General features: G+C 38.4%; 3 protein-coding genes across 16 annotated transcripts in view; 1 reads left to right on the forward strand and 2 right to left on the reverse strand.

Annotated features, from left to right (window-relative positions):
* The window catches only part of LOC131309842 (large ribosomal subunit protein eL37x-like), a 68,272-nt gene extending 50,483 nt beyond the window's left edge, over nucleotides 1–17,789 (forward strand). The window contains exon 5 of the transcript XR_009195029.1: nucleotides 17,779–17,789. The gene's annotated coding sequence lies outside the window, so the exon portion shown is untranslated. The remainder of the gene's footprint in view (nucleotides 1–17,778) is intronic.
* LOC131309841 (HMG1/2-like protein) lies at nucleotides 963–6,833 on the reverse strand. Of its 4 annotated transcripts, none has more exons than XM_058336496.1 (9): nucleotides 6,150–6,289; nucleotides 5,851–6,036; nucleotides 2,699–2,780; nucleotides 2,504–2,558; nucleotides 2,354–2,398; nucleotides 2,161–2,241; nucleotides 1,953–2,033; nucleotides 1,768–1,823; nucleotides 963–1,651 (listed from the first exon to the last, which is right to left on the reverse strand). In XM_058336496.1, exons 1-8 carry the CDS (start codon nucleotides 6,187–6,189, stop codon nucleotides 1,815–1,817), a joined length of 579 nt encoding a protein of 192 aa, XP_058192479.1. In that variant the 5' UTR covers nucleotides 6,190–6,289; the 3' UTR covers nucleotides 963–1,651; nucleotides 1,768–1,814. The 4 variants fall into 4 exon arrangements, with proteins under 4 accessions (XP_058192479.1, XP_058192478.1, XP_058192482.1 ...); XM_058336495.1 differs by having other exon boundaries at nucleotides 2,693–2,780; XM_058336499.1 differs by lacking the exons at nucleotides 963–1,651; nucleotides 1,768–1,823; nucleotides 1,953–2,033; ... (2 more) ...; nucleotides 2,504–2,558; nucleotides 2,699–2,780 and adding an exon at nucleotides 6,417–6,832 and having other exon boundaries at nucleotides 5,711–6,036; nucleotides 6,150–6,287.
* On the reverse strand, nucleotides 8,285–17,622 carry LOC131309839 (uncharacterized). 11 transcript variants are annotated; one of them, XM_058336490.1, is made up of 16 exons: nucleotides 17,250–17,268; nucleotides 16,830–17,073; nucleotides 14,768–15,164; nucleotides 14,502–14,679; nucleotides 14,226–14,365; nucleotides 12,979–14,149; nucleotides 12,776–12,900; nucleotides 12,455–12,599; nucleotides 11,904–11,972; nucleotides 11,751–11,796; nucleotides 11,326–11,663; nucleotides 11,063–11,142; nucleotides 10,806–10,941; nucleotides 9,597–9,801; nucleotides 9,414–9,496; nucleotides 8,285–8,763 (listed from the first exon to the last, which is right to left on the reverse strand). In XM_058336490.1, the coding sequence occupies exons 3-16, from the start codon at nucleotides 15,079–15,081 to the stop codon at nucleotides 8,629–8,631; spliced, it is 3,165 nt and encodes a 1,054-aa protein (XP_058192473.1). In that variant the 5' UTR covers nucleotides 15,082–15,164; nucleotides 16,830–17,073; nucleotides 17,250–17,268; the 3' UTR covers nucleotides 8,285–8,628. The 11 variants fall into 11 exon arrangements, 8 of the variants coding, with proteins under 8 accessions (XP_058192473.1, XP_058192471.1, XP_058192470.1 ...); XM_058336488.1 differs by lacking the exon at nucleotides 16,830–17,073 and having other exon boundaries at nucleotides 11,326–11,654; nucleotides 12,776–12,882; nucleotides 17,250–17,615; XM_058336487.1 differs by lacking the exon at nucleotides 16,830–17,073 and having other exon boundaries at nucleotides 12,776–12,882; nucleotides 17,250–17,615.
* Nucleotides 17,790–22,323: the final 4,534 nt, after the last annotated feature.

The following is a 22,323-nucleotide window of genomic DNA, read 5'->3' on the forward strand; positions in this document are numbered from 1 at the left end:
CAAGAAGTGTGTTCTCAAACTTTCCCTCTCTGCTACTGTCTATAATCTCTGGATTGAGCGTAAGGTTAGAATTTTTCAACGGAGATCTCTTGATTCTTGCTCCCTCTCTGCCAAAATCTACAATTCCGTTCGGGAAGCTTTGCTGTCTTGGCGAAATGTGAAGAACAAGCCAGGTAATAGAGAGATATGCCAGCGGTGGAATATTCATTATGGGAATCCTTGAATCCCCTCGTTTGTAATTGTTGTACATAGATAGGCTTTTATAGTCAGTTTTGTTTCTACTTTGGTCTTGCATGACCTGGTAGTGTAGAGTTTCCTTTGTGGATGTGTTTTTGTATTCGTTGTTTGGTCGTTCAATGAAAAGTACAGTTACCGGGAAAAAAAAAAAAAACTTGCAATAGAAACTGCTTCAGTCCCAAGATTGGTGTTTAACAAAGAAAAAAGTATTTGAAGCAAAGTGAAGTGAATCATAAATCTCAAACTCTAAACAGTAGAAATAAGAAATTGAAAATAACATAAACACATATGGGTATAGCACTCATTTTGCAAAGTGCTCATCGCGTCATGGCCATTTGCATCACTAAGATACAAACATGACACCAACACTTAATGGAGAATAGCTAGTTGCTAAAGGGGGGATTCACAAAGTTTGTAAAAGTGAGAACCTAAAAAATGCACAAGTGTTAAGTATGATGTTGTGATAGTAGACTTTTCCAAACAAATTTACTCGGCATAAATCAATAATTTACAGTTTTAGCAAATTATTGATGCAGTGAATTTATTGATTGCATACAACTATATGTATAATATCTACAAGTAGAACTATGTTGTATACAATATAACATAATCCAATGCAACATAAAATAAAGACATAATTACTTGTAGCGTGTCCAAGGCTGAGTCTTGCTTTTTGGGCTTCACAGTTCAATGTATATCGACCTCTACTATTTATGTATGCTTCATAGAGAACCATTTAAATTTTATTCGTGAAGTCAAACTCAACTTAAAAGATTTGAGTTGCAAGCGTTCGGCTGTTCGATGGGAAATAATAACATAAGAAATGAAAAGAGCCGACACTGGGGCTACTTAGCGATTGAAACATAGAGAAATCCGAAAAGCCTAAAAAGATTTAGATCATGTGGAACCTCGTAGTGAATTGAGGAACATCAATAGAGCAGGGAGCTCAGAAGCAACTCAAGGCCAGAATGGTAGAACACGGAAAGACTAGATCACTCACCTAAATAATCCACCATCGCCTAATTCAAACTATTTCCTCCCATTAGATTGAAGAAGGTTCTCTTGAACATTCCCTTTGTCACTGGTGAAGAATATATTGAAACAAGAGAACGTCTTCCATGGAGGCAAGTTGCAGCTAATTGGCTGTTCAGATTTCCGCTCAAGTGGAGATCTTTATTCTTTGTGAAGGGATACAACTAAATCTTCTAGTAAGTTTATTTACTTATATAGCTGGCTTAAATCTTGCCCAGGTGTTTTCTTCTTATTTTTCTAAGGACGATTCAAATCTTGAAGCTGTTAGCCAGCTGAAGTACTCATTCACCTATCTTTTTTCCGAGACAGGTCAATTACTTTTTACAGCATGGCAGTGCCATAAAGCCCCTCCAATCCATCTCGTTCAAATAATTCGGCAGAGCTGAAAGAAAGTCGTTTTCTTCAATAATCACTATGTTCAAATGCTTTAAATACCTAATTTGCAAGAAGACAAAACACAGAAATAAAAATTTTTAGTGAAAGAACGAAACAACATACTTGTCCCAATCTTCACCACATACTCCACTCCTCTTCGCCTGCTCTTCTTATTCTTCCTGGACAAGGGACAAAAACAAATCATCTTCTCAATCAAACATTAATCATGCAAAAAGTCTTACTAGAGAAAATCCAACTTTCACAATAACAGAACAAAACCAAATCTGCCCTAAAGGCTAAAGCCCCACCACTCTCTCATCATCCTCATCCTTATCATTCACCTCGGACCTCAGATTGTCAGATTCTTCTTCCTCAACCCATCCCTCAGCCTATAATCAACACGAAGCCATCAAACAATTATCAAACATCTTACCAAATGATCATAAAAGCAATTTAAAAAAAGGCACAAGAGGAAATCAACATATAATGAACAAACTAATTGTTAAAGAAAGATACCAATCTCTTATTGTAAGCCTCGAGGTTTTTGTGGTATTCGGCCATCTTTTTCTCAGCTATTTGCACATAGGGTGCTTTTGCCTAATTTTTGAACAGCAAAACAACATATATTATATAAATTGTCAATTTTCGAGCAGATAGAAATAATGGGAGATAGTTTGACTAAGTTTCCCATTTCAACTAAATTACTAACAGCTTTATTCATGGACGTCCACGCCCCTCCACAAGCATGACCAACCTGATTCCAAATTGATGGCACTACATTATTGCAGGGAAAAACTGCACATCAAAATTGAAGTAGAATAACACAAATTTGAGTTTACGAGACTTTAAAAACACTCACAGCATCATCAGAGGCGTTAGGATGCTTCTCTTTGTATGTCTTCGTGAACTCCTGACTAACATAACGAATAGATACTGTTACCTTTATGCAAGTCCAAATAAAACATACATCTACCAACAATTTGGGAGAGAGAGAGAGAGAGAGAGAGAGAGAGAGAGAGAGAGAGAGAGAGAGAGAGAGAGAGAGTACAAGAACCAAAAAAGGGCAGGGGAAGGCTTCTTAGGCTTGTTAGGGTCCTCTTCCTTCCTCACGTACTTGAAATTGTACTCCACCACTTCTGTTAAGAAGACGTTACAGATGCTAACAGAAAAAAGACATCCAACTTGCATTTGACAAGACACCAGTATACATGAATGCTTTTCAATAGAGAGTAATGATTTTTTTAGGACAACAGGTACATAATAAAGGCATTGGGAGAAGGGAAAACTAAAGATTTTCCATCTCCCTTCATATCAAACAAGTACCCGAAGTCAGCACTTGCTCACCAAACACCAATTGAACTACTTTTCAATTTGTTTCTAGCTAGCTAGAATGACATAGCCCCACAAATATTAAAACTTTTTCACAATCTCTAAAAATGCACCATCACTTGAACAATTACACTTAATCGGATAATCCTGGAGTCAAATTGCATCACATCTATTCTCCACCTATATCATAAGGCTCCAATGCTACTCATTGGCACTGAAACTTCAACAATTGACCCAACTGCACCACATCTAATCATTGGTTGGTCTTCAATCTAAATCATATACACTAATGTTTAGCAAAAGATGGAATGATGGATCCTATATGAAGCTGAGAGATTGACTCATAAATCAACAAACTAAAATTCTAAAAACTGGAAGGTATGAAAGATGTGGTGCACGTGGAATTTTATACGACATCCATCTAAGAGACAGAGAAGATGGGCTGGTAGAAACTGCAACGTTCCAAACATAGTAAAATGGAAAACATCTGCTGAATTAAATTTAATTAACAAAGTTATCATAGACAGCCAATGCATCTGAACTGTAATAAAAACTGCTTGGTTTCCAATAACTTTTCATTGTCAACATTTGCTTAGTTCTCCAGTCGAAACTGAAGGTGTAAAACTCCATAGCTTTCACTCGCTTATTGAGTAATTATAGGTCTGTTCTTGCTTTCACTGCTTATTTTTATGAAGCTTTACTTGGAGTCTACTATTGTAGCTGTAAAATCCATCATAGCAGCATCGATTACATACAAGCAGTATTAACATGCTTAAATTTCAATCTAAACTGTCAGCCAAAATCAAAAAAGACAACTGAAAAAAAATGAACCTTATGAGATCCAATTTTTAACAACTCCCATGCATAGGTTGTGAGCAACCCCACACTTTTGATTTTGGCATACAGCACATAGTTTTGATTATGGCAAACAAATACCATCCTGCCCTCTAGACTCTTACTCTCATTTTCTTTACACTACAGTTTCAGTTGTCTCCGCCCATTACTGTCTTGTGACTCTAGTAGGCTCCAAGGATTCGGGCATTCCCAAGCAGGACCAACACAGACATCCGACACCACACAGACACCACACCAACTCTCTGACTGATAAATTTCCAAATAACGGAGGACACAACATGCAGCAAACAAGTTAGAAGGCAGTTATTATAGAAAAAGGTGTTTAAATAGACACAATTAAATCCAAAATAAGGATCTGGTAACAATGAAAAACTATACACATATATCATTACATCAATCATGAAAGTGTTCCAACAAAAATGTTTTATCATTAGTATGTACTGTGGGGTGGTGTTTGATCTGGATCTTCTCTAGACCTTGGGCGGATGTGGAACTAGCTCCTTCCTAGCTCTGCAGACCCAAAATGTTCCTAATACATGTCACTCCCGCAGACCCAAGATCTTGTTTCCCATTAGGAAACATGCAAAAAGAAAGTTTGCATTAGAAAAAAAGAGATAAATGGGCACTAAAGTAATATATCTTCCTAGCACCAATCAACACCACGTCCCTTCGACCGTCATCAGGCGATTAAGCATATACCATTTGCTTGCTTGCTTGCTTTCATCAAGCCCTTACCCCCTCGGCCCCTCTTCTTAGACTCCCTTTCTCTAACCCTTCTTCAAATTTAATCAAACAAATCCATATGCCCATATAGTCAAATTACATCCAAATTTAGCAGTACAACCGTATACAGGTCCCACCGTGTAATTGCTAAGAAGCACGAAAATGGACGCAGATAAACACATCAGACAATGCTATTCTACAGAAAAGTTATAGCAAACAATTAGAAAATTAAACAGAACAAAATCACAACGTTATGGTAAGAAGTTAAATAGGAATCATTCAACATCTAAATTTTTTTTCCCAAAAAATCATAATAAAATGGTGGAAACTGCATAGGTATCCTTTCTTACAAGGCATTATTTCACATCTGATTCATTTTCATTGTGAAGGACTAAAATCTGACTAGGTGAAGCAAAGTTGTAAATAAAACCATAATCAAGACCCTAAAACGAATAAAGACAAAGGAAGAAAGGAAAATCAAGGCATAGCCAATGCCCTAACACAAACAAACACAGAAAGAGAGGAGGAACAGGGAGAGGGAGAGAGCATATTTTTTTTCTCTCTTTTGAATCCGAACACGATCATTTTAAATGTTACAAAGGACACCTCCACTTCACCGCCGCCCCCCCCCCCCCCCCCCCCCCCGGGCCAAACAATCTTTTAGAAACAAAAGTTAAACACTTCATGGTGTCCCCACAAATACGTTTCCTCAGAATGTCTCATCAGGAAAAACTTAATAAGAATGGATTGATGTTTTATCAGATGTAGTGGACCAAGATTAACAGGACACGCCACCATCCCATAGTAATCCATCTCGACAACTAAGTTGTGTTGTGTTAGTGCTTCATAGCTTAATTGCCACTCTAATCGTTCCCCCCATCATATCAATCATCACTACAATGAGCAAATGGTTAAATTACATCACATTTTGCAAACCCAGATACTATTTTAATTCATCATACCCTCTAGATTAGTCCTAGCTAAATTCCTCAACCAAAAATAGATTGATGTTGCAATCAAAGTCATCGTATTTTATTCCAAGAGAGACTCGGGAACCAACAGAATGAAAATCTCCAGTAATTAGGAGATACCCTTGACTAATGTTACCATGTCTAACATTTTTTACGCTCTCTCCCTACAAATTTTTGGAAAGCCTAAATTAACAATACAATGTTTCTAGAGAGTTTTATTCTTCAAATGCAAATCACATGACCTGTGGCAGTTTTATCGTACACTTAGAATAAAGGAAACTATTTATGTATTGAACATTAAAATAAAAGTAGCGAGGCAAATAAATACCATTGGGTGGTTTTTCAAGCCTACAAAACTGGATGGTTGGCCTTTTGAAACGAAACCGCACAAAAGCTTGAAAATTCTTAGTAGAACCGACATCCTTGTCCTCAGCCACAAAGGTAATGTAATAAAAGATACCAGAACCAAGCTTGTAGTTTGCCTTGATCACTTCCACAACCTGTACTTTGTTTTCTACGATTTAACCAAGAAAGACAATTTAAGATAAGGCAAGGACGGAAGAATCAAGAGTGCAATCAAACCAAAAGACAAAAAGAAAAATAACGAAAAACAAAAGACGCACATACGTTCTTTTTGTTGAATGCGGCAATAGCTGACTTCGAACATATTTCTAAGACACGTTGCTCCTCGTTTGATTGCTTAACTGGTCTAATTAGACCACCATAATTTTCTATAAACTTGGGAAGATCCACAACGTCAAATCCCTGTGCAGGTGATAAATTGTAATAGGAGAGGTAAGGAAAGGGAAAAAAACATACCGAGAGAATAGGAAATCCCAAGTGACAATTCAAACAAAATTCAGAGTGTATGTGCGTGTGTGTGTGTGTGTTTACCTCGCTCGCCATGACTTTCTTACAATAATTCTCCCTCTCTTCTGGTGTAAGTTTTCTGAATATTTGATTTTGCTCTCTCTGGTACTCTCGTAGGGCTTCACCGGTTAACGACCCACTCACTTCTGTCACATCATTCCCTTCACTGCGCTGCTGCTGCTGCTGCTGTTGGTTACCATGAGTCTTCGACAACCCCCCTGGTTTCTTCTTCGACAACGCCTCTGGTTTCTGTTTGGACAACTGCAGTTTCTTTTGTTGTGGGCCATTTTCCAGGGACCTGGATGCGCGCTTGAATGCTGACCGGGTCATTCTACGATTCAAAATATCATAATGTGCCTCAGGATAAGCCATATCTATTCCTTGTGTGAAACCCTAGAGTAAAATCACAGTAACAGCGCTGTAATGGAAAAAAGCACTATTATTATTATAATTATAATATTAAGAAGCAGATACACAAACAAGGGAAGGGGGCGACTATTCGCAGCCCCGTATTTTCTTCCGTAGCCTGTTAAAAATTTTCAATTATACTCGACAGTTAGTTACCGAAATTGAGATACATTTTCAGCATACAATTACCAAAATATAATAGTATTTTTTTCAACTGCTATTTACCGAAAATGTATATTCGGCAGTTGTTTATTAAATGTTGAACATATTTTCGACATATAGTTACAGAAATATAATCTTGTTTTCAACATCTATTTACCGAAATGTAATGGACTACGGAAGAAACTACGAGACTGTGAATAGTCGCCCACTGAGCGAAACTATGGAGTAAAACGATAGTAACAGTGCTGTAATCGAATTAAATAACAATAGCAAGAATGAAATACTACTAATAGTAAGAACCAGATAAACCAAAAAAAAAAAACAGGCACTTTACTAGAGTGAGGGAAATAATAGCTCAGAAATTGTTTTTTTTTTTTTTTTGGGGGGGAGGGGGAGGGAGAGAGGGAGCGAGAGAGAGAGAGAGCCAGAGAGGCAGTGTATCATTCAGAAGAGTCGGGTCGGTGAACCAAACCCACCCATTCCGGCCCAATATATACTTTGGACCTTCGAACCATTAGGTTTCAGCCCAAACAATTCGGTTTCGTTTAGAAAGACGAGAAAACCCACTAAGGACCATGCGTGCTTTGCGGTGCCCTTGATTTTCCACTTCTAATGTTGGGTTCATTTTATTTTCTTTGCTAATAAATTTTCTGAATTTCTTCAAAATCCAGTGAGGAAACGGGTGTGTACTAAGATGTGTGCTTTCTTTTGACGTGCAACCCCTATTTTTTTGGTCTTCCATTTTTATTTTATTTTTTCTAGGTTGAGGATTTTGCAGTTTATTTTCTATACATGCAATAGCAGTGGATCGATTACTCCACCTTCCACCAACAAAGCATTGAGTAGTCAAACAGAAAACTTAAATCATCACAATCCACATGGAATTCTCCATCGTATATCTTATTTTACTTCATTTTTTTGAACTTTTATATCAATATATGAACCGTGTTGAAAGAAAGAGAATTCCCGAAAGATATACTTTACATGAAACAGATTAATAGAAATAAATAACGAAACTTTGAAGTATATTGATTGAAGAATATGGACCTTGCTGTTAAAACAAAACAAAACAATATTTGGACCCAACGAGATGGAAAGTGACAAAATAATGGAATTTCCCATGCACTTTTCAACAAAAGCAAACAGATTTTTCTTCTTTTGTTTCGGTATTACCGTATTAGGGTAAGGACCTGGCTTCTCTGCAGTCTTCAGTATTAGGGTAAAGACCTGGCTTCTCTGCAGTCCAACTGCACAGAGCCCATGCCGCTGTATGGTCATTGGAAGCGTTGAGATTATGCTTTGTTGCAAGAGTAGCGTCAGGATGAGGAAAGAAAAAAGGAGAATTAGATTGATGGACATGAGATTGCAACCAGAAGCTAATTACAAATCGGAACCTTTGTCATTTCTAATTAAAGGAAACTTTATCATATCTATATAAGGGCCTAGAGATTTACATGAAATTGCAACTAAAACCTAGTAATAACTAATCGGACCCCCCAAATCTAACTTGATGGAACTCGGCTCCGACAATTCACGTTGGGAAATCTATTTTCGGTTCTCAAGTTGCTGCTGCAATATAAGAAACCTGTTCTTCAACAAATTATGTTCTACAAATCGGAAACACAAGTGGTGGTTATCGCTCTCAAATCTGTGATCAAGATACATATCAAGTAGTTCTGAATCCCCCAAACTTTTCCTTCTCTTCATGCAACTGCTGGAAGACGTAATCCATCTCCGGAAATGCCGACAAGAGAAGCAGCTCAAGAAGGTCAAAGGCCAATTGCTTCAAACATACAGATGACTGCACAAGCCAAAACACAAAACCTACATTACTCTTAGAATCTTGGACGGGCTAACAAGAGCTGCAGAACCGACCCAGAAACAATTTCACCGGCTGTTTCAAAATTTTACACAGCAGACAATCCAAACCAATGACATGCGAAGTGCACACAATTCTCATACGTTTGAACTGGTTACCTATTAATGTAACTAGACACGGTTAAACCCAAATGACGAAATAGAAAGATGGGGAAAAAAGGAGGGGAGGAACAAGAAATTTCTTTCTATGCATTGAGATGGAAACTAAAGGAAGAAGGGAAACATATTATGCATTTTGACGGAAACTTAGTGAAAGAGCCCTTTGCCCAATCTGCCAACACAAGCGATAAAAACAAAAAAATCATGGAATGCATGTTTCTAATCTACATGCATTTGGCGTTAAGTATAATAATAAAGAAAACCGAGGGGAGAAATTTAAATTGTTAGTTAAACTTCGACGTCAGAAGAGCAGGAATGAAAAGAAAAGCAACAAAGGGGGAGTTCCAACAAACGTATCAAAAGATAGCGGGGTATTCAAAGATGATGTGCAATCAGTAATCCACGTGCTGATATGACATAGTAAATCCTGTGACAGATTAAGCAAGAGAAGCTTGTTTATATGGTTACAGTCACCTGAAGAAAGTAATAGATATCCCTTGCACATTGTTCATACCCCTTGTGACCAACAAGACCCACGATCGCAGCTGGTGCATTATCTGCATTGCATTATCAGGGTTTCTTTACATATCCAAGGTTGGTAATAGGAATTTCAGTACAACGAATGTTGCCTAAATGCTACAATTTCAGTAAAATTACCAATCATAAGCTCATGTACAAATCTGGCACGCCGTTCAGCTTCCTTTAGTCGATTCTCATCCAATTCTACGGCATCCACTTTCTTAGGCGAAGATACAGACGTGGGAGGGTGCCCACAAGGTGAACTCTGGGGTGTGCTCCCAGAAGGGTTTGGTTGTCGTCGCTTTGGATGCTTTGTTATAAATATTCCGTCAGGCCAAAGTACCTTTTAAAACCAGTAAGAATCAGACTTACAAGTATCTGATAGTTTTGTTGTTGAAGGTTTTCACAAAACAAGCACAAACCTACCCTTTGTGATCCTTTATTGGAAACCCAAGTGACCGACATACCTATTTGTGTTAGAGCTTGTCCCACATTGGTTAAATATAACCTCCAAACCTAGTATATGAGCCTGGGCGGCCTCTCCGCTCATTGCCAATTGGTTTTGAGATGGATGTTTTAACATAGTATTAGAGCTAGGCTTTCGAAGGCTTTTGGACAAGACTCCATGTCGTTGATGGTTCGTTCCCCCTTTCTCATTGATAATTGAATTGATTGTTGTCGTATGTGTTAAATCGTTTGTTTGCCTCATCGCATGCGAGTCAGGAGTCACACACGTGTGGGGGAGTGTTAGAACTTGTCCCACATTGGTTAAATATAACATCCAAACCTAGTATATGAGCTTGGGTGGCCTCTCCACTCATTGGCAATTAGTTTTGAGATGGACGCTTTAACATGGTTACCATAAATGCTCCAACAAATTCAAACATATTGTCAAGTTCGATGCTCTTGTGTAATTCTAAGCAAAATATTAGATTAGATATCACCCATATTTATGGTTTATCAGAGGTTAAAAGGTAAGGCAAATAACAGTGACTAATGAATGTGAATACTAATAGTAAAAGTTGATGAGGGCATAAAATACTCTTATCCAGTGAGGCAGTAGCAAGAAGCCAGGTGATGATGCGCCCAACTTATCTCAATCTTTTTCTATTTCGTTAAGCACCCTCCTTACCCAGTAAGAAATAACTAAAGCAAATTTTTTGTGAGTAAGACTTGTGCAATTAAGACTGGCAAATTGGAGTTCTTTTTTTTTTTGAAAGGCAAAAATCCTGAATCGTCTTTCGCACTACCTGGTATCAAGAACTTCAAGCACAGAAGAGATCATCACAATAGAACCAAAAGATGACAGACCTATTGCACTTAATTCAAGAAGTTTCTCAAAGTAACCTGCTCTATCCGCTTGATCCCTGAAGCGACCACAGATCCCCTACGCAAAAGCTGAATTTTCTCAATCAACCAATCATCAAAGGCATCGCCCATTCCCAGTTGTAATATCTGTTTGGCCACCCAAAAAGCCTTCCGCCTGCAATGCACTAGTATTGAGAATGGGGGGGAAATTATGGCAAACTCATGATATTTGGATAGAGCTTGTCAAATTCAAAAGTAATCTGGTTTTGAACATAATTTGCGAAATAGATGTATACTTGATCCAACCACCATCTTGGAGCTGGAAAACCACATCAACCAACTCTAATAGGGGAGCACTTAGATTTGGCTGTACCCACTGCATTCAATAAATTAAATTGAGAAAACGTGTCCAGAACATAAAGGGCAGGGCAGGATGCCACATGCTACAAAACCTAATAAGTACACACCCCTAGAAAATTGGTCATATCACCAAACATTACTTATTAACTGCCGAAAATTCACAAAACAAAAGGGTAGTTTACAAATACATATTAATTACCTCAGTAGGGAGGGTGGGATCGGAAGCAGCACCAATAATTGGCTGAGATGAAGTTTGTAAATCATCACCTTCGATTCTGTTTATGGACTTTCTGGACAGGGATATATTTCTTTGGTCTGATTTGTCAGAGTCCTCAGATGGTTTTTGTTGCTGTGTATAAACTGCGCCTTGTGCCTGTACTCTTGATCCATCTCCAACAATATTATGCTTCATTGCTAATGCAGATTCCTTGCTCTCAGCATTGCGATGTTCACAATGGGAAGGTAAGGGATTTACAGTCTGCCCAAGAGCATTCTGAGCCTCTTCACTTCTTTCATGGGTTATACTGTCTAGGTCAACTTTTATATAGTCCATTATATTAACAATAATGCGAGAAAATAGAATATGCCAGAGTCAAGAAATTGAGAATGTTGCAAAGAACACACCTGACAATGTCTCAATGATGGATATAGAATGTGAGAATACATATGTCTGCATTGTACAAAACCAAGTAATCAGAAAATTCTCCCTGGTACAAAGGTAATGTAACAATTCCCCAGCAACGAAGGACAAAATAATTATAGGAAGAAATAGCAAACCTGGGAATCAACGCTAAGGAAGTCCCAAATTTCTATTGATCCTGAAATAGTTGGAAGCTGAAGAAGCTTCTGAGGAACGGTAATCAAATGTCATGGAAAGAGTGAAGACAAACAAAATATATGAAAACAAACAAGAAATTATTACATAGCATGTATCGTAATGTGGAAGTGGACTTATTTCTGATGGGTAAACTGTAAACCTGTTTAAGGAATCATTGATATACTGGAGCAGCCATGCCCACCAAGTTACCAACAACAAACGGAAAATCATGGCTATCTTACTACAGGAACAGGATAAAAGGCACTGTCATAGAAACAGTCACCAATGACATCATGATGGGAAAACCGAGCAACAAAACTGTAATCACATTAAGGTTACAACCTACGTTTGACTATTATCTTTGGCGTGCATAGCACAATGAGATGCCTTAAAAATAAAATTTCTGAGAGAGTGGACAAGTTGAAGCTAACCAACTAGTTCTCATAAAACATCCATGCTCCAAAAAGAAGAAGGAGAAAAAAATGAAAAGAGGCTCAAGTAAGAGTATGACCTTCAAGTACTTGTGTAGCAATTTACACCGTTCTCGAATGACAAGCACATCTAGTCCAGTTGACAGAAAATGCTTCGGTGGCAAATGAAGATTATATTCTGGAAACTCCTTAAGACGTCGATGGAGTTCCTCAAAATGCCGAAACCTTGAGAAGCATAAACAGCGTTATGTTGAAAATGCCAGCAATGTAAACAATTTGTAATGCCACCATTTAATTGCGACGATACTTAAAGCAATGCATTAATAATCATGTGAAATGGAAATAAGATAGGAGAGGAATGAATGACAAAGCCAGAAAATCAGGGCACTATCTTTAAACACCTTCTTTTGATAGACCAACTATCCTCATTCGTATCTGTAACAGAAATGGAATAAACGGCGAATGTTCTAGAGCCACCCTTCACAATATTGGCACCCAATACCTGCGACTGGAAATAGCATTCAAACTTACACGTTTCAGCATGTTAGCAAAACTTTAAATATAGTCACACAAATAGAAAGTAATCACCATAAATTTTAAGTACCTCACATCTCAACTTCAGAAAGGAATCTGGCAACAATGAGTTTTTCTGAGCACTGACGGCCAAATTATCACAGTCGAGTAAACGAGTTGAGGAAGTGGATGAAGAAGCAGTTGCTCCACTGTGAATTCTACCCAAAACTTCTGCCTCATAATCATCACTAGAGTCCTCAGATTCCACACGTCCTTTAAAAGAATTCAGTATATCCTGCCTGTCTCCTGAATAGAAGCTTGTTCTCTCAACTTCTTGCCAGATGTGCCTCTTCTGACTGCTTAATCTCTTAAACCTTTTCCTCCTAGATTGAGTCCTATGTAATCTAGAGTGAAGATGTCCTACGCCACTTTTTCTTGTGTTACAGCCTTCAGAACTCTGCAGTGGATGATGAATGTGTGAAACCGAAAGATATCTATTTAGTTTACCATCCCAAACTTTGTTGACCGGAAAATCAAGACCAGTCACACTGCTGGTTTCATCATCTTCACTAGTATAAGAACTGCTCCCTGATTCTACCTCCTCCAACCGCATGAGATCATTCTCATCAAACTCTATATATGAAATAGCAGAAAGGTGACTTGTAATGTTCCCATTACGCCTAGAAAGAGCAGCATTGCTGTGATCAGAACTAATCTTGGTTGCACCATCCTTTTCTTTCTCCCTTGACAATACCTTCAAATTATCTGCTGTTTTATATAATGCTGAAGAACTTTTTATCCCTGACTCAATAGCATAATTCTCATCTTCCTTCCTTCTGTAGTTTTCAAAATGATTTGGAGCAATAGCTTCAGTTTCTCTGCGAGAAATCATAACTACTGTACCATCCCAAATCTCCCCAGAGTGGAGTCGTTGACTACCTCTACCATCACCAGTTAGTGGATCCAATGGCTGAGAACTCCAAGAAAGGGTTGATCTAGTATCCATACAAAGCAATGGGTCCTTCGTGAGGGTTCCATTTGCATTGTCTTTTGTGGATTTCTCTTCCAAAGTTTTGGATGGATCCTTTTTGAGTGGGACAAGCTCAACACCCTTAACAGAAGGGTCCAGAATCCTAGTGAAATGATCAGATGAAATCCTTGAAGACGCTTTTGATTTAGACTGTGATGCCAAGAGTGTAGCCGCTCCTTCATTAGCCTTGCTTAAAGAAATTGCTACAGACTCAACCCTTTCATTAAGAAACCTGACACAACAACTCTAGATATGAAACAGCAAATGAACTTCATAAAAGCTCAAAAGTAAGCAAAAGAAATAATTACCTTGGGTTTGCTAAGTTCAATACTGGTCGCATTAGTGCACAAGCAAGAAGCTCTCTAACAGTAAAGCGGAACAAAGAGCACTGCAAATCCTCAGGTTTGAATGTGAAAGATATGAGACCATCCATCAAGTGCTGAAGCACCTGAAAGTGTTCAGAACAAACAAATAAGCATCGTGAACATGATGAAGACATAATATATGCTTAGGGCCTTGTTGAAAGATCTAGAGAACAAAAGACATGACGTTATATGGATCTCAAGAAAAGATGTAAACACAACCTTGTGCTCAGCTTCAGCAGAAAACAGGGCAGGGTGCAATTTGTTGTCTGCAAATAGAATGGATTTTAATTCCACATCACGACGTTCAAAAGTCAGTGGTCCAAGTTGGTGCTTTTCAATCTTTGACTGACTTGAACGGAAAAGCTCCAGGTGCGTGCATAAAATACTAATAATGTCCCTGCATTGTTCCAAGCATATCATTACCTAGTAAACATACAACTAAAGAAAAAGGAACTAAACTTGGGAAAATACACAAAAATTAGAACCTTGTCAGAAGATCTATGAGATTTACATTTCTCAGGCGAGATGAAATCTCTCCCAGAACACCATGCATGATATGAACCAACTCCTCTGGACCTTGTCTGTCAGGGGTTAGGCGAGAGTACCACAGATCCATCACCCACTCAGAAACTAGATGCCTAGTGAACTGATCTAATGCATTCTCGACAACAGGGGAATTCACCTTCCTTCTCCAATCAGACTTCATAACACCGGTGTTAGGACCTTCAAAAGGTTTCGTTTTAGAAGAAATATGTGCTAATGTTGGTTTGCTGTTGTATACCGCAGCTTTTCCCCGCATTTCAAAGTACAGAGAAAAATAGCGAACGGTGACAATTAAGGATGCTGCAGCGGGCAAATTAACCCAGACTGAGGAGCTTGTCACTGAACAAAGAACGGGGTAAGTGTTGTATCTAATGATAAAAGAGCAAGGAAAACATGTCCAAAATTACAAGTGTGAAAAAAAATTAAAAGCAAGGGCAGGAAATTTTCTTCTTCCCGTCAGATAAACTTGTGTAAGAGGCAAAAGAGGGGTGCAATATACAACAGACAGAAAATAGGAAAAAACAAATACCAAAAGAAATAGATTCCTCCGTAAGCCACAAAAGGATCAATACGCACTGTTTCAAGCACTAAGTTTTATAGTCACCTGCATAAAAGGTGTCCCTTTTGTGCTCTGAGATGCCCATGAGTGAGAGACATTTAATTTACTTCATCATCCTTGTCTCATCTTCTTTTCACTTGAGTCTTACCATGACCTGAATGAATTGGAAGACTACGCTACATCCTTTTCTTCCCAGCAGTTTTTTTCTCTCTCAAATCGCAATAGTTTGTCCTAATATATGTACCCTTCAGTATTTAAGTAAACAAAGTTGATCCTTCAAGCAGAAGTTCCATCTAAAATGTCGCTCTACCCCAAGTCTTGTAAGGTGTCCTATTGACCACATACGCCCCAACAAGCTTCTTAGTTTTGAAGGTATCTGAAAATTACAACTAGGCTCCCAAGAGACGAGGAGATTATTCTTTTATTGAGGTGTGACTCAATTAAAAAAAAAACATCCGAGGTCAGCCAGAAACCCAGGCTCTTCTTCAGTTTAGAGTTTCTTCTCAAGCTTTGCTTAGTAGCCAGCTAGCAAGCTCAAAAAGTTTAATCAAGTTAATCTGTTGGTTGTCTTTTTAGACAGATGACCTTTTGATAAACCTTTTGTTGTGATGTTTCAACTGGAACATTTGACAAATACAAAAGAAATGAACCCAAAAAGACAAGAAAATGAAAAAAACGGAGTCGCAAAAGATCATGACAGCCCACTTTGCATGCAAATTGATGTACAGCATGAGGAGTTACAACTTACAGCAGAAAGATCTCTAATTAGGTCTGATAAACCATACACGACTCCCCAGTCCACCATTAATAGCCAGCCTCCTATAGTTGTCACTAACCAAGCTATATATCTCAATAGTCAAGTAATACTAGATGCTGACCGCTTGAATGTGTTAAATTTAGAAAAGACACACCTACATACTACAAGCCAAGCTTTATTTCTCCTTATCTATGTTATTTTTGAAGTAGAACAGAAATCACTCCACTAAGCAAGCTTTTAAAGCACATAAAACTGCTGCAAAAACACTGGCTACTAAATAGCCGAGGCATATATAGCAATTATAGCAAGTCCATGCCAAATGCATTCAGACAGGAAATTCAATACACATGAAAACTAAAATAATCAATTCCAGAATTTTGGAACGGGACATGCCATAATGTTTTCAAGTTATACCAAATTGCGAGAGTCAAAACATTGATGTATAACATATGCAATGCTGAATAGAGATAAAAGAGCAATGGAACCAAATAAAGTGAGATAAAATTCTCCAAATACTTACAGGACATGCGATAGAACTATACTCCAATACAGTGATAGTCAAACAACTAACGTACTTTTCAAATGTCAAAACACAATCAAAATTAACTACAAGCCAAATCCACTCAGCAATCCAATGCATAACTTAGATACAGAAACAATGGCAGTAAATCGAGGGCTGCAAACAAACCAAGCTGTTTGCAAGCAGCTCGAGGCTCGGCTCATTCTGGGCTCGGTTTGGCTTGGCTTGTTAGTCAATGAGTCAATCTCAAACACCTCAACAGTAAATGAGCTGACCTTGAGCTCGATTATTTGGGCTCAACTCGAGCTCAAGGTGGATTATTCGGGCTAGACTCAAGCTAGAGCTAAACTAGTTTTGAACGAGCCGAGCTCGAACACTAGAAAACTCGGCTCCGCTCTGCTCGTTTGCAGCCCTAGCAGAGGAATTCACCGCATAAGTCATGGTAAATAAAGCAATGACACAGCAATTCACCGCATAACCGATGGTAAATAAAGCAATGACAGCAATTCACCGCATAATTCAGATAAAGCACCAATCGAAACAAATAAACTGACTGCGTTTACCGAATTCGGTCAACAAAATACTTACTAGACAAGAGATAAGACAATCCGACCGCGCACATGATCAGAAACACAATCCGCTTCTTCGCCTCCTCCACGAGGTCTCGAACCGTCACCGCATGCTTTTCTTCCGTGCTCATTTCAGACCTAACATCAATCTTCACACCGTGAAATTAGCTACGCAAAACTTCAAACTCTCAATTCAAAACTATTTCGTGTTGTGCGTACATAATCTTCTTCACAAGATCAACGCGTGCGTGTTCTCTCCCTCGCTCGCCCTCTCTGTCTCTCTCTCTTTCTCTCTCTCTCCAACATTTTCTCACTCTAAAACATCGGTACAGATGATTTCTTCAACATTTTCTCTCTAGTAGTAGCATTTTACTTTAGTAGTAAAAGCTTGTGGTCTTTGATCTTTCTTTTTCTTTTTATAGTGAGATGAGTAAAGTTTGTTGGAACTCCCCAGGAAAGCAACGATACCGAGAGCGAAGCACACGTGGCTACGTTGTTACATCGATACGCCCTGGATTTTGTCAAAGTATAGGACCACGTGGCGAGTATTTGTCAGGACCGACTTTGGGTATTTTTTAACTGGAAATATTTCCAAAAATCCAATTAAGTATTTTTTTTTAAATGGCAATTCTAAGCTCAAAAATCATATGTTTACGTAAATAATTTTCTTAACAATATGAATTTTGTTTGATAGATCTCATTGAGATATTTTAAACGGTGCAAAAAAAAGTCAAAAAATTATTTTTTATTTTATATTATTTTTTAGCTTAAAAATATGAAATAAACTACTTAATATTTTTTAGAAAATTTCTGGAAAGGAGTTTATAGAATACAATTATTCTAGGACCACACCAAAATACACACCCATATACATACCCATACATACAAGTGTGTGTGTGTTATGTGTGTGAATGTGTATATGAATGTGTGTTTTCAGTTTTGGGTGTGGAGGTAGAAATTATTCTATAGAATAGAGTATCTCTCTGAGTCTGAACCAATGACTCGACATCTAAAAGGACACTTGATTTCTTTATTTTATTTTTTTTAAGAAAAACAACAATTTGCCGTCAAAACAACAAAATTTTTTTTTTTTTTTGTGATAAAAAGGATGAAGTGGAATCTTTCGTAGAGAAAATATCCAACTTAAAGGTCTATTCTTTACTTTAATCCCGTGTTTGGTTGTACTTTTGGAAGATGGGGCGGATAACCCCAACTTCTACGTAATGGGATTATTCTAATCTCTGCTTGAAGGAGGTAGAATAATAGATAAAAAGTGCATTGATATTCGTATTGATATTTGTGACAGTGTATTAATATCTATGAGTTATGTATTGATATATGAAATTATTTAGAATTATTGACATATTATCTTCCGCCTTGTGGATAGAGGTTAGCTAGACCGTTATCATATTAATCGCCTCTTATTCCTCAATCAAAACAAACATAATTATACAATTTCTACACAATTCCTCTCTCCAACCAAACAACCAATTTCACTATTAATCCATCTGTACCATCAATCCCAATCCTCTCCTCGCTACCAATTCCTTTCGGCCTATTACACGCATCAAACGAGGCCTAAGGAATTTCTTACTTCAAAATTTATTTTAGAAGGGGCAAAAACTCGGAAGGACTAAAATACTTGCCCAAAGAAGAGGAAACAGAGAAGATATTCCTAGGTGAATGGAGATGGGTCTTGTTGCCTAAATATAAAGTGGAATTCCCTATGACAATTTAACCAATGGTACCTAGAGCTGGGCAACGGACACGAGACACGATAACACAACACGAACCGGACACGAAGTTAGCGGGTTAGGGTTGAACATTTTTGACACGAAACACGAAAATGACACGACTCGAGAACACGAATTCTAAATGGGTTGGGTTCGGGTTGAACACGCGAGACACGAAATTGACATGACTAACACGGTTACTAATCTGTGTCACTCATTAACACGAACGTATATACATAATATATGGTATATCTGTAATTCTATGTAGAGTTAGGCAACAGACACGATAACACGACACGACCGGACACGAAGTTAACGGGTTAGGGTTGAGCATTTCTGACACGAAACACGAAAATGACACGACTCTAGAAACACGAATTCTACATGGGTTGGGTTTGGGTTGGGTGATTTGTGACACGAACCCGACTAACACGACACGAACACGACCCGACACGACCTGTTACCCAGGTCTAATGGTACCTTTGTTTTTCATAAGAAATATTTGTACTACAAGCAACAGGCAAATCAGCAGTGGCTAGAATTGTTTGCAAAGGTCCTTTACTTGGCAGGCCGGAGTCTTGCCTTCTTATGATGTAGTTACAGAAAAATCCGAGGATCAAGCCAAAGGGTATTTGTCATATCTTCTATACTCAATCAACTCGGCAAATGGAGGATCAAAAAAGAAAAAGAAAAAGAAATCAACTGGACAATTGTTCTCAAACACATTTTAGTTCTTAACTTATTTCTCATACGTCCTGAAATTTTGTTCGCATAACACATCCAGACTTCTTGAAGTCGTGTTTTTTAGTTACTTATTTCTCAAGTGTGGTGATATATAAGTCGTTATCGTAACCACATGAGGTAGAGAAATCAGTTGAAAACCACCAATATTTGGAAAACAAAACTAGAGCCATCAGTTTGATGAAACTTTCTCTGTCAAATCAATCATAACTAAGAAAAGCTATCAACATCCTAGTTTATAGCATCACATTAGGTCCCCCTTACTCCTTTCACTCCTGAAGTCGCAAAAGGTGGGGGGTTTAGCTACATGAACTCAAAAAGGAAGTAACCCCCCTTCTCCCCACAACTATTGGGGGACCTCTTTCCTTCGGCTAGTTACGGTTGGAAAAAAGGCCGGCTCCTTCTTCTGGCCCCGAGGGTTCCAACAGCTCTAGAAGAGGGGCTTGGGTTTCTTGGGAGTCGGAAGTTGGTCCCTTCGGGCTGGCTAGGATACCTTCGGTTAGTGAGCTTTCTGGGAAGGGGCTAGTTTGACTCTCGAACTCAGACTCTTTCGCATGTGTGTGCACGTGAAGACACTCATTCACTACGTTCAATCGTTTCGCGATATATGCTCTGCATTCCCTCTAGGAATGCCGAGAGCATATTCGCTACCATCATGCCTCTTAGAAGGCCTCCGGCAGGGCCTAACAGGTTGAGGTGATTGCAAAATAGCAATAACCAAAGGAGGAATATTGGTTGCAAACGGAATTCACCATGAGGGCTCAAAAGGGGACTCCATAGCCAATCCGCAAAGGGAAAACTAGTAACGGAGTCACGGTTTTAGTCTTACATAAAAGTCTATGCACATACTTTTAAAACACAACTCTGGACGCTACTGTGCTCGTAACCGTTCGATGCATGCGGACTCATGTGCATCAAAAGCTTCCGGACACAATAACTGTGTATGCGAGGTGTGTTTTAAAGGTGTGTGCATATCATTGCTCTTTACCTAGGATGGCAAATGTTTGTAGTTCAATGGGAGATGGATGTTGTTGCACTCCACAGCCGTCCGACCTCCTATTTGACCCTAAAATTTTATGTCATGAACTGAGTCTATAACCCCACAAAGTTATGTCTTCAAAAAATCTTGAATTAATTAGCCTGACGAGCGTTTCGTAAAAAGGGATTATGATTAAACTCGGTTTACACAAAGACTACTTTTAGAGTTACTAATTTTTTTGGGTAAACTACTTTTAGAGTTACTAATTACTAGCAAGAGAGTAATTTTCTAGCAAGAGAGATTTTAAAATGCATTGAGGTGACAACCGCGACCACTTGTTCCCTTCACTCCATTTATGGGAGCGTGACGATCACACCGACGTCATATGCCTACGTGCAATATGTTCCTAAAATCGTCTCAACGAGATGAATCCGAATGTGCACTCAAAGTAAATTTTGAGCAACCTGATTTTCAATTAAGATTTGAAAAAACAAACACACAATCATACAGAAACAAGGACTTATGTGGTTATCCAAATTGGATATATCCACGGGACAACGAATTCACTATATGGAGGATTATGCATTACTACATATGATCTTCAGAAGTCCAACTTAGTTGCAAACTCAATCTTCGAGGATTTTAGTGTGGATATGCTCAACTTCAATTGAGATCCACAATCCAACAAACTGTACAACAATATTATTTATATCCTTTCAACTAATAGTTGGAAATCGAGTTATCATAAATCGTGAATTATTTCTGGAGTTGAGGCATCAAAAAGCGCTAGGATCGAGTTCCAGTGCCCATCCTGCTCAAGCGAGCACAACATTGTCACAAATTTAAACTTAAGACTTGTGAATTTACCATGGAGTATGCTTAATATGCAAAGTCAGATGCTCCAAAATTCACACCATCAAAAACAAGCCAAGGAATTGATATCATAGTTCTGAATACTGTTTCGGACAGGGTACCGGTTTTTCTACTGGTACGGTACGTACCGGTACCGGTCAGGTATCGGGTACCGTTTCGGATTTACCACAACTACAATATATATAATAATTATATATAATTATAATTCAAAAAAATCCCCCATATCATACAATTCATCATAAAATATCTCTACTAGAGATTCTCTAGTCCCACATTGCTTAGTTACAAAACACTTTTCCACTTTAAATGACTTTGCACACTAATGGACTTGTAAATGAGGATTTAAGGAGAGGCCTCGCGCGCTCAGGAAAATGGGCCGTGGCTGAAGACAATTTGGAAAAATTGATTTGGAAACCAATTAACCGGTCGCACGTAGGGGGGGTGCAAATCCGGGATTTGAGCCTCGCGCACGTAATATGGTTAAGCCCATGTTTTGCTAAAATTTTGAAAAACGTTTTTTTTTTTTTTTTTTTGGGTTAAGATAACCTAAAGAAAAAAATCTGAAACTTTTTTTTTTCCTTTTTTTGACCAAAAAGATAACATGACCGGGGAAAAAAAAAAAAACGATGCAAAATCTCGGCCGGTATTTCCGGTACGCCGGTACTGGCCGGTATTGACCGGTATTTGGTCCGGAACGGTATTGGGAATTTAGGGTACCGATTTTTTTGAAATTCGGTACGTACCGGCCGGTACGGTACGGAATTAAT

The sequence above is a fragment of the Rhododendron vialii genome, chromosome 12a (genome assembly GCF_030253575.1).
Source record: "Rhododendron vialii isolate Sample 1 chromosome 12a, ASM3025357v1".
In the NCBI taxonomy this organism is placed as follows: Eukaryota; Viridiplantae; Streptophyta; class Magnoliopsida; order Ericales; family Ericaceae; genus Rhododendron; species Rhododendron vialii.